This window comes from Lathyrus oleraceus, chromosome 3 (assembly GCF_024323335.1).
Source record: "Lathyrus oleraceus cultivar Zhongwan6 chromosome 3, CAAS_Psat_ZW6_1.0, whole genome shotgun sequence".
Lineage (NCBI taxonomy): Eukaryota > Viridiplantae > Streptophyta > Magnoliopsida > Fabales > Fabaceae > Lathyrus > Lathyrus oleraceus.
In genome coordinates this window covers 381578666-381590465 of record NC_066581.1, presented here as the reverse complement: position 1 = coordinate 381590465, position 11800 = coordinate 381578666, and the positions used below count along the sequence as shown (strand labels likewise).

The 11800-nt window shown below is 35.6% G+C and overlaps 1 protein-coding gene across 1 annotated transcript; it reads right to left on the bottom strand.

Moving 5' to 3' along the window:
* Positions 1–2296: 2296 nt before the first annotated feature.
* Positions 2297–11547, bottom strand: LOC127127831 (uncharacterized). Its single transcript, XM_051057112.1, has 10 exons — positions 11413–11547; positions 11179–11287; positions 9543–9642; positions 8904–9047; positions 7716–7774; positions 5446–5513; positions 5313–5364; positions 3586–3759; positions 2829–3428; positions 2297–2749 (listed from the first exon to the last, which is right to left on the bottom strand). Exons 1-10 carry the CDS (start codon positions 11418–11420, stop codon positions 2528–2530), a joined length of 1536 nt encoding a protein of 511 aa, XP_050913069.1. The 5' UTR covers positions 11421–11547; the 3' UTR covers positions 2297–2527.
* Between the last annotated feature and the right edge of the window lie 253 nt (positions 11548–11800).

Sequence of the window (11800 nt, the reverse complement as noted above, 5' to 3'; positions counted from 1 at the left end):
GCTTAATTTTTCAGGATGAAAAGCACCATGCATAAAGGGATTGAGCCAAGTTAATAAAATTGAGTTTGTTTGATGTGGAGAACTAACATAACTTTGTTTTGTAGGTTGTGAAGCTTGAGCTTGAGCTTATAGCTTGCCTTTGTGTTGCTTGATTGTATAGTCTGACTGATTAACATTTGCTGTTTATTGTTGTCTGTCTGAGTACTGATGATACTTGATTGATTTCAGGTACATTTAGTCGCTTACAGTTCTTTAAGAACTTGCTTGCTGCTGCTTGGTTTTTAAACCACTTGAGGTAGGACTTCTATTCTTCATGTAGTCTGGAGACCCGGCCTGTTATTTGGCCGGGCAAACTGTCTGAAGTCCTCCTTAAGAGGCGATGTTTGTGATTGTTTAATATTGTGCCTAAGCAGGTAAAAGTCCTTAATCGAGGCAATTGGTGGAAGCCAAGGGATATGCAATCTATCCCCCACTATTATGTGAGTCGTCCCTCTGCTCACACGGCTGTGTGTTGACGCATTGGGGCACAAACTCAAGATCTCGTGCTGTTGCACAATCGAGTCAGAGTCTTTGAGCGTAGAAGGGTCCCTCCATTCTGGATCCACGCTCCTTTGTCTGAAGCTCTCCCTGGTCAGGGATAAGAGCTGTGAGGTCTCATCCTCACTTCACCTTTTCATCTGCTTCACCTTAGCCTCGTAATGGCAAGGTTAAGAGCGAATACTACCCATGTACAGATGACTTGCTTCGGCAGTCAAACCCATTGTGTGAGCCTCACTTGATTGGTTATAGTGTGTGCTATGTGAATATTTGTTTGAAATGCTTGTTTTGATCTGTATGCTTGTATGCTTGCTTTCTTCCTGGATAGGATTAGCTTGCAGTTGTGCAAGTAGGTAGAAACCTGAACGTAGGGTAATGATGCATGACAACACTAGGCTCGAGTACAGCTCCCTGGTAGTGTGTCTTCCCTTGGTTTCTGGCTAGATTTTCTTTCCCTTGAGGGGGAACTACATCGCCCTGATCCTCGTTCCAGACGAGGTATGTAGGCAGGTGGTCGTGCGAGACCGCTCCGGGCAACCTTTTTCTTTTTGTGTGTGTTCGCTTGTTATCTGATTGTGTGTTTGGTTCGGATGCCGACGTAAGTCCAGTGATTGGCTGTCGGGCTCCACGTTTGCCGTTTTGAGTGTGTTTTGGTTCGGATGCCGACGTAAATCCATCAAGTGGTTGTTGGGCTCCATGTTTGCCATCTGTTTGTGTGTTTTGCGTTGTTTGGCGTGCGTAAGCCGAACTACAGTGGCTCTAATTCTCGTTCCAGACGAGATATGTAGGCATAGGATGCGATGTCCTATCGAGCTCCCTTCTCTTAACCCCACCTGCGTTCCCTGTGTGTGTGTGATGTTTAGCAACCTTTTCTTTTCTTAGAACGTGGATCCCGTCGAGTACGACGGACGTGAGGGGTGCTAATACCTTCCCCTTGCGTAACCGACTCCCTTACCCTTTCTCTTTGGTCGCAAGACCATTTCCTTTCCAGGTTTCTCTGAGCGTTTCCTTTTCCTTTCTTGGGATAAATAACGCGCAGTGGCGGCTCTGTGTTGTGTTTTTATTTGAGTCCCGCCGGTTGTTTTTTCGCGGATGCGACACAACTATGACAACAATGGTTGTGATTATGCATCTGCTTCTTTTATCAGATATTTCCAGAGATGCATCTTCGAAAATATCTGATAAAAGAAACAACTACATGATCACACAACCATTGTTGCCATAGTTGCTTTTAAACCAAACCCTTCACCAAAAAACCCTTTATTCTCAATCCATTTTTTCACTCCAAATCTCAATTCTTTTGGTTCATCACATCATAGGGAGTAAAAGACATGCAAAAGTGACAGAAAATTTTAAAATCCCATCCATAATTTTGAAAATGCATCTCAGAAATTTCTACTGAACTGATAAATAAATAAGATATTTCTTGAAATATTACGGAGATGCATCTCCAAAATAAAAATAACTCAACTTGTAGGACGCCTCTCAACATAGTCTTTGTTGAGTATATAAAAGATGCGTCCAAAGATGTATCTCCGAAAATAATAAACATTTTTAAAAATTCACATGTTACAGTAAAAACATATAAGATGCGTTAAGAAATGCTCTTGCATTGCATCCATTATATTGGTCCATGATAGCCACCATTAAATTACTAATTAATAATCTCTCCTTCCCAATTCATGCAAATTAAGAAAATGCATAAATAAAATAAAGAATGCTATTTTACTATGGTCCAATTTTCATTTGACATACACTATTTTACTATAGTACTATTATCATGTATTGATGTATTAACTTTTATTGTAAACACAAGGATACAGAGATTCAATATGAAACTGAATCATTTTAATTCATCCTAAATCCTAAGAACAAAAATAAAACTGTGTTGCTTGAACCTTTGGCCAAAACTTATTTTGATTAATACATAACAAAAGAATTGGCCCGGTGTCAAATTCTGTTAAGCAATGACTTTAAATCAACTACATTTTTATGCTCCGAAGAAAATGGGCAATTTATTTTCCCCTGAAGCATAAGAAATGATTCTTCTCTTGAGTGGTGATATAAGGTTTGCTCCATTGAAGGCTGCAGCTCGCAGAAAATTAAAAGGCCCAAAATCAACAGCGTAAGCTTTTTGGAAGCCGTCGAGTAATGCCATCATCGCAACGTTAGCTGGTTTCCTATCTGTTTCATACTTCTTTAACAAATTTACCTGCAGACCGACATTAAGAAGATGATGGTGATTTATTTTCTCAGATAAGCATGAAATAAGCATCAAAGACATAACATACCTCTCCAATATCAGATCCCAAAGCAATACCCTCTGCAATAACTCTTGAAAGAGAAAATGCATCTCCAAAACCCAAATTAACCCCTTGACCGGCAAGGGGATGGATTGTGTGGGCAGCATCTCCTATTAGAACAACGCGCTTCGATGCATAGGAATTGGCATGCCTTAAAGACAGAGGAAATACCATCCTTTTGGACGCCATTCTTATTGCTTTTGGAGGAATTTCGAAGAATTCATTAGCTGATAAAGTTGCATCCATTTTAAGCCAAGAAAACAGGTCTCGTGTTCCTAACGAGCTTGACATCGGATGAGGTCCGTGTCCATCATCAAGAGCAGAATTCACATCCTTCAAAAACATTTCCTCGGTGATTGATTTGCGATCGTTTGACTCTGTTGGACTCATGGTCCAAACAATGTTGCTAAAATTATCACCCATCGGTAGAAGTGCAATTGGGCCGCTAGGTAGAAACCGTTGCCATGCACAATGATTAGCAGAAGTATGCTCTACAGTACAGATGATTGCATTCTGAGAGTAATTCCATCCAGTTGTTTTGAATCCTGCTAATTCCCTAACCCGGGATTTTCCTCCATCGGCCCCAACCTTCAAAACAAACATCTATGCGATTAGACTCCAACTGTAATATATTAAATTATAATGATCAGACAGTTGCTAATCGAAATTCGAATATGAATTTGTCATCCACTACTTGTAGCACCGCAACAGAAATTACATAACAGGTAAGAAAACTCTCCCTTACCACCAACTTGGCATAAATGCTACTGCCATCACTAAGTTGCAGCTTTGAAGTATGACCTTGAGCAGATGGTAGTTCTTTAGATGGTATACTCTCCTTCACAGTAGACATAGAGTTTGTATTCAAAGTCATTGAAGTTAACCTCAACGGATAGAATGTTGTCTTGAAATCAGAATCCTGTCAAGAAGTTTGTAATTCTCAATGAAATGTAAGAGTCATGCCTTGAAATAAAAAATTCTACTCATTGAAAAATATAATAAGCAAAGTTTTTGATCAAGTAACCATCAAAGCAGACAAAAGATAGCTAAAATTAGTGACATAATGGCGCTGATATTAAAACATAAAAGTGAAACAGTACATTAACATAAAATTTCTAGAACAGACAGAGACAAGACAGTATCGCATCTCCATTACATTTTACACTAGTACTAGCAAGCTTATCTTAGCACACAGTAACAAAAGTAGTGAAAGAGTGTGAAAATATGAGACTTCCTAATTAATCAAGTCCATTTTTGTCACATGAATGAGACTAAAATTGGCACTAAATTGCTTAAGAGATATTTTTTACTAAAAACATAGGGAATGGGAAAATTATTAATAAAGTGTCACTAATGACCATTTTACAACTCTCTCCAAGAGGATTTGAACTCTGTCCCTTGAGATTACAAGATCAAACTCTTACCGCTGAGCTGACATCTCAGCAAAAACTAAGTGACCAGTTTGTTGGTAGAAATACAAAAGATTGAACGCAAACCAGTTACTACCCTAATGAGTCCTAATGATAAGTTGGGAGAAGCTAAAGAAAAACCAGTCATTGATAAGAGAATGAACCAAAGGTTGGTATGTAAGCTCAATGCCTTGCTCAGACTAGGCCAGACATAGCATAGTCGATGAGACTTATAAGTCAGTTTATGCTCAACCCAAGAGAAACGCACCTTCAAACTACATACCGGATACTACATTACTTGAAGAGAAGTCTTGGGAAAGGAGTTTTATGCAAGAATAATGAGGCTCTAGCCTTAGAAGCTTACACAGGTGTTTACTGCGGTAGAATATCAACTTCTGGTATTGCACCTTCCTTCAGGGTATTTTAGTGATGTGAAGGGCAATAAACACAATGTGGTGACACGATCATCAACATAATCAGATTTTGGGGCTATTTCCCAATGAGTATGTGAACTACTTTAGCTGAAGATTATACTACATGATAAAGAGTCAAATTGGAGGATTTTATGAGACTCTATTGTACAAGTCAGCTACCAATATTGCTTGAAATTCTATGCGCATTATGGGATAAAACATATTGAAATAGACGGGCGGTCGATAAAGAAAAATTGGAAGAAGGTGTGCATGTCCTGTGTTTCCATCAGGATAACAATTAGCCAATGTTTCTAAAAAAAAGGGCCGAATAACTCAAGATTTCTAACATTAATCAAAGCTGGGAATGGAAGCTTGAAGGGAAGTGTTCAGCTGCAAATACTGTAGTATACTGTAAAAAGATTAGGAAAATCAGTTTTGAAATCCTTTAAATTAGGGGATTTTATTTTGGCAGCTTGCAGCTTTTTTTCTCTTCAGAATTAGAATCCATTTTACTTCCTTTTTTGCACCTTTTATAATATTATAAAATGTTTGATACTATAAGTTCAAAGTCAATAAAAATAATTCATATTTCTTCTCATACAATGTTGTATCACAATCAACCTATCACAGACTAACAAGGTGAATTATACCTTTACGCATGACAATAAGGCACTATGAAGCACTTTATTCTCTGCTACACACCTAGTTTATCAATTTTTTGCAATTAGTAATGTGATAACCATTTTCAAAGAAATTTTTTATTCACAACATGTTTACACTTACCCTAGAAAGTCTTTATTTACATCTCCTGCATCGTATCTAGCATACCCAAAACCAGTATAATCCCACACCTGCAGAAAGATACAAAAGTATGCAATTTTGAATAATGGCATAAACAATGTAGTCAGAATAAAAAGGCATTCTTAGGGCCCAAGGAGAGAGTCTACTGCATCGAAGCAAGAAACACATGAAAAGCACTTGTTTAAAAGAACTTTTGTGCTTAAATTGGGAAAATAAATAAATATTACAACCATCAACAAGAACAACCAAACATTTATCCATCAGATGAAGTTGGCTCTATGGATCAATTGACACCATTGGACTCTATCAAATTTGAGAGCTTGATCGCATTTTGAAACATTAATTTTTGTTTTGTTGTGAAAATTTGTTCTTTTTTTACAAGTTAAACTATAAGAATTTTATGTTGGAGTATGTTTTGTTGAAACTTTAGGGTTTAGACTTTTGATAAGGTAAAAGAAATAGATGGCTAAAAGTGGACTGTAAAAGTAATTTTAAAAGGAATGTGTCACTAATGATAATTGGGTCAAATACTAATACTACTGGTGAAAGCTCAATCCCAAAAAAATAACGCTAATAACTAAGGCTGACAATAGTTCACGGTGTTTGCCAGAGGCCTACGGCCTAGCACATATTAGGCCTAGCCTGACTAAGATGTACTTAACAAAAAAAAGTTAATCTTACACTATTTTAAAGGTCTATTATGCTAAAAACAATGTTATCAATGGGAGAGAGCTAAAAATCCAACACATGGCGCCACCATATTCGGCATATGGTGTTGTGGTGCCATCATCCTTCACAAATCTGGCCATTGCAAGGAGCCAACAATCTGTCACCGATATCCGCAAAGGCCGATATTTGACAACATTGCTAAAAAAGTTGAGCTTTAGGCCTTTCTGAAAGCATTGATACGTCTGAAGAGGCCTGCCTAATTTTTTCTTTAAAAAAAAAGCCCTCGATTAGACAGGCCAGAGTTTAAATTTGGAAAATTGGCTATGCAGATTTAAGGTAAAGCCTAACCTAACCTGACCACTTTACCTCATCCAAAAACCTAATATCTCTTAACAAGCATAATAATCTTTATAGTAAAATATGATAAGAAAGGCTTCTGGTTGTTAAAAGATTTTCAGTAATGAGGCACCAAAGGCAACTAGGCATTAGAAAACCCAAAATGGAGCAAGAAGCAAGGACCTGGCTGAAGAGGTCTCACGTGAAATGCCAAGAGGCAAGAATCCCTCGTGCATATCTTTGGTTCAGTTGGCATCAAGGGTAGAAAATGATTAAGTTCTAAAATGAAGCCTTTCGCATACTTTATGTTGGACAGAGTTATTTTATTATTTTATCAGGCTTGTCATGGAGATCTCATCCATAGGTTAACCAACCAACAACAACCAAGTTTTATCCCACTAAATGGGGTCGGTTATATGGATCAAATTACGCCATAATATTCTATCAAAAACCATGGTTTTATTCAACTCATCTTGAGATCTTTTTAAATAGTTTTTCTAGGTCCTCCTATACATTTAGACGTTTAACTACCCTCCATCTGATCTACTCTCTGTACTACAAAATCTACAAATCTTCTGTTTACATGCCTAAACCTTCTAAGTATATTTTCTAACATCTTTTCTACTTTAGGTGTTACTCCAACACCAACACTCTAATATTTTCATTTCTAATCTTATCTCGTCTAGTCTTATCACTCATCCAATCCTCATCTCTGCAACACACTTAGTTTATTTTCGAGTTGGTTCTTTACAGCCCAACATTTGGTCTCGTACAACATCGTCGGTCTTATAGCTATCCGATAAAATTTTCCCTTCAGTTTGAGCAGTACTTTCGTTTCGCATAGAACACCTGATGCACTCCTCCATTTCCACGTATTAACAAGGATAAATAAACTATTAGACTTTATTTTTCAAAATATAGGCCAACGACCTATTCTCCAATCAAAATCCCAACTATACTCAAATAATTCTGTTACAAGCAATCATACAAGTGATTTATACTTTTATGATAGGAAATATATATATATATATATATATATATATATATATATATATATATATATATATATTTTTTTTTCTTTTTTTGCATATAAACTAAGAATAGTATTTATGAGTCACAACACTCAATTCAATTTCCCTAAATAATTCCCAACAACTTTGCACTTCGAGAACTCATCCATCATTGAAAATTTATATAGTTTAAACTTTAAAGCTTAATCAGTATAATGAATGAGAAAGAAAAAGTACCTGCATTTTTTTAAAATAAGCATGTCTGTTTTGCTCAACATATTTCCAAGCACCAGCATCTGGAAATAGATCAGGCATCAAGAGGACATTAAATTCAATTTTAGCAAAACATCATCATGTTGAAGCAAATACACTCATCAACCAGGGTCTAATTACCGCTTGATATTTTCATTTTATACCAAGTAAACCAGTAAATGGAAAATACAGGCCATGCAAAAAAACTGGGCTACTCTTTTGGTCATGAATTATGATAGATTGATAGTGATATAGACTTGAGAGAAGTGATAGATTGTCCAAATGCAGGAAACTGTATTGTGTGAGTGACTTTAATAATCAAAAGTTTAGAGGTAGACAAAGTAGAAATAGCACCGAATTAGAAGTAAGATACATGCAGTTACCATTTTGTAATTTCCATTAAATTTCTTGAGCATAGAAGATTCGCATATGGATATGGTTGTGTACAAATAGGACAGGAGGACTGTTAAGCACTTAGTTTTTAGGGAAGTCACCATTTATGGCATGTAGGAGGATTTGGTGGCCATGCTTCTTGGGTTATTTTATAAAAATGTCACTTAAACATCAATTTGAGAGAGCTAAATTCAACAATTTCTTTAACGGCTGACGCATTTCAATGAGTGGTTAACGGGTATATAAAGATTGGACAGCTCATTAACCATCAACTCAACTTAATTAACCACAATTTCAAGTGTTACACCTACATGTAGATTTGAATACTTGAAAACCGAAGTTAGTCACGTAGAAGTTCATGGCTAATGAAGTTCATTAACCACAATCTCAAGTGTTACACCTACATGTAGAATTGAACACTTGAAAACCAAAGTTAGTCACATAGAAGTTCATGGTTAATGAAGTTCCGTAGATGATCAATAAGTTGCGACACTAACATAGTTATTAACTAAATCTAACCATGTGCGCGAACTTTGTTAACCATTTAGAAAAATGAATTAACGTTTCCAAATTGATGTTCAACTAACATCTCTGCTTTTTTATATATGTTCCGTAATCTATCTCGTTTATACTACTTTCGACCATATCTTCTTATCCTCTGCATAGTTGTACGTTCCTCATTTTCTCTCTAATACAAGTTTAAGAAAAAATTGCATAAGAAGAGAGAATTTGAAATTGACCCCGCAACGATAGTAAAAAACAAACCTTAAAACTGGATACCTTGGAGAAATGATATAGAAGCAGGAGTCACTGTACTGACTCTAGGATCAGGAGGATCTTCTCTTTGGATGCTTATGCCACTACCCAGAGCTGGATTACTGTCAATAATCGCCACACTCAACTGCTTTGTCATTGGCATACTAGCTGGAAAAACAATGATTGGACAGATTTGTTTCTTTAATAGCTTTTTACATCATAAGTAATACTCCTAAGCATCATCATCATAAAGGTTGAATGAATGAACATTGAAATATTTGATCACTTCTAACATGGATAGTAAAAGTTAAAACCTACTACAAGCTCTTTTTGCTAAAAGCATAATCTTTCAACGATGGGAGAACGGTATCCAAATTGCCATGTCTTTCTCTTGATAATAATGAAACACATTCTCAAACATTTTATGGTTTCGGAATGTGAAACTATTCAATGGTTTGTTGACCCGAGAAAGGTGTTAACTAGGTGCAGATTAAAAAGATTAAACCTCGATGAGGATGTGATTAGTTAAGGATATTAGGCAAATCATACCTAGCTAAAATAATATATTCCAATGACTTATGTAGATGATGGCAATGACATGATACAATATATTGCAGTCTAGAAAAAATATGACTCTGATATACACCCATTGCAAGAAGATACCTAAGAAACACGCTAAAGACATGCCAACCATGCCTCCTCCAACAATAGCAATATCATATTCTGGAATAACTTCGCTAATAATTGGCCTCTTCTCATGCTCCTGCATATTTTCAAGAATACAAATTATACAATTTTCAGTTTCTTTTCGAGCACTATCTTTCAATTGAAAATGCACAAAGACATTAAAATAGTATGAAATAAGAAATGACGATAGAAAAAGATTGAAGAAGCTAAGCACCAAGAAACATCACAAAAATCCCTTTAACCAATGTTACATGGATAAACTAACACACGTAGAACAATAAACGAGAACTCAAAACTACATTACAAGACTACAATCCACCCCGAACCAACAGAAGGTTTTGTTTTCCTCTATATCACAAGTCTTTCTCCCTCAACTCCTATAGTTATAGTTTCACAACAATATTAATTAATTTAATATAAAACAAAACTTTACTTTAAATCCCATTTTGTTATCTTGGAAAAACTCAATTTTGCATTACAACAATAACAACAACCAAGCCTTATCCCACTAAGTGGGATCGGCTACATTGATCAACTTTCGACATAATGTTCTATCCAGGACCATTTTTCTATCTAAATCGTTAATCTCAAGATCTTTCTTAATAACTTCTCTTATAGTTTTTCTAGGTCTTCCTCTACCTCTAGTTGTTTGAATTCTCTCCATCTGATCTACTCTCCTTATCACAAAATCTATAGGTCGTCTCTTTACATACCCAAAGTCAATTTTGTATTCTAGAGTAAAAACTAAAATACTAGATACTAGAGCTATTCATAAGAATGATGATAAACTCAAATCTCAACCAAATTACCAAACAGTTTTATAAAATTACAACATGAAAATGACCATCATCGAGAAACTTGCGATGACGCCAAAAAAGTAACTAGAACTTTCTGTTCATTATTGTTTCCTAACAGTAGAAATAAGGGTACATCTTTCATATATACCTACAAAGTAGGACTCCTCAATCTGCCAGACAAGAAACTCAAGAAGACGTGTCATCAAAGTTGCAAATTTCAATCTTAAAGTATATTCCATTCCAAATGGTCACTTAAGAAAAACAAGAAGCAAACCCAGTGATTAAATTATGTCGTTAAACTTACAATTTCTAGAATCTAAATTCTCAAGTTCTCATCATAGTTCTAAATTACGGCCCCAACTCCAATTTCGACTGCAATATCAAGGTTTTACAGATCTCAGAGAGCTGAGATCTCCGCAAAGACATCACGCCTACAATCTATGAAGTACGGACACCCCGAACACAACGACACTGGTAATAATTTGAAAAATTGAATAAATTAAACATAATCAAAGATGTCGGTGTTGGTATCCGATACGGACACGGACACACCTTTCTTTAGGTGTGTTGGTGCTACAGAGCCTACAATTACAGCACCATCGGACACGTTTACTACAATTTAGAACCATGGTTCCCATTGCAGTCTCTCTCAAACTCATCCATTTTCATAAAATTCTAATATTGTCTCCATGAGACAAAAAACAAATTTCCCCTTTTGAATTTCATTTTCTACACTAAAACCTATACATGTTATTTTTCATGTAAACTTCTAAAATATAAAACAGTATGAAACATAGTTATAGTTATTTGCTTACATTGGAAGGTACAAAATCAGTGGAACCAGCAACTTTAACAGTCTCTGAACAAAAAAACTTCCTTGGAATTTTCAGTGCACACACATTTGACACAGTCTTCTTCATCACCCTGTTATATCAAAAATTTCCATTTTTAACCGAATTAGAGGGAAAATGGATTATAATGGAAAATTTGTGGCAAAAAGATGAAGAAGAAAACAAGTGGGGATCGTGAAAAGTGGAAGAAGAGCGTACTTGTTCATTGTTTAGAGAGAGTAGGGGTTAGAAATGCGTTTGTTGTTGAGGATTGATTCCAAACCATGCGAGCGAGTTGTGCCTGTGACGTGTTCGTCGAATGTCCCTTTGTTAGAAATATTTCTGGTAATTAAAAATATATATTTATAAGTTATCTTTTCTACGGTTTAATTTTTATTTATTTATTTTAAATAGCAGGATTAGATAGGTCAATTTTTTTTTATCGAAAATCTTTTTTAATAATTTTTTTTAATCTAAGTAATAATTTTAATTTTTATATTTTTTTAGTTGGTCAACAAAGTGGTAATAATCACTAAAAAAATCAGATTAATGAATATCAAAGTTCAAATTCTGACAATCAATTTAACAATATCGATTTTTTCTAATA

What these genes read in the sequence shown, in the direction of transcription:
- LOC127127831 (XM_051057112.1), bottom strand. An exon ending in GTCTTTAGCGTGTTTCTTAG is followed by an intron (nt 9,048 to 9,542) that starts GTATCTTCTTGC and finishes TTGTTTTTCCAG; the next exon opens with CTAGTATGCCAATGACAAAG. An exon ending in TGGGATCTGATATTGGAGAG is followed by an intron (nt 2,750 to 2,828) that starts GTATGTTATGTC and finishes GTCGGTCTGCAG; the next exon opens with GTAAATTTGTTAAAGAAGTA.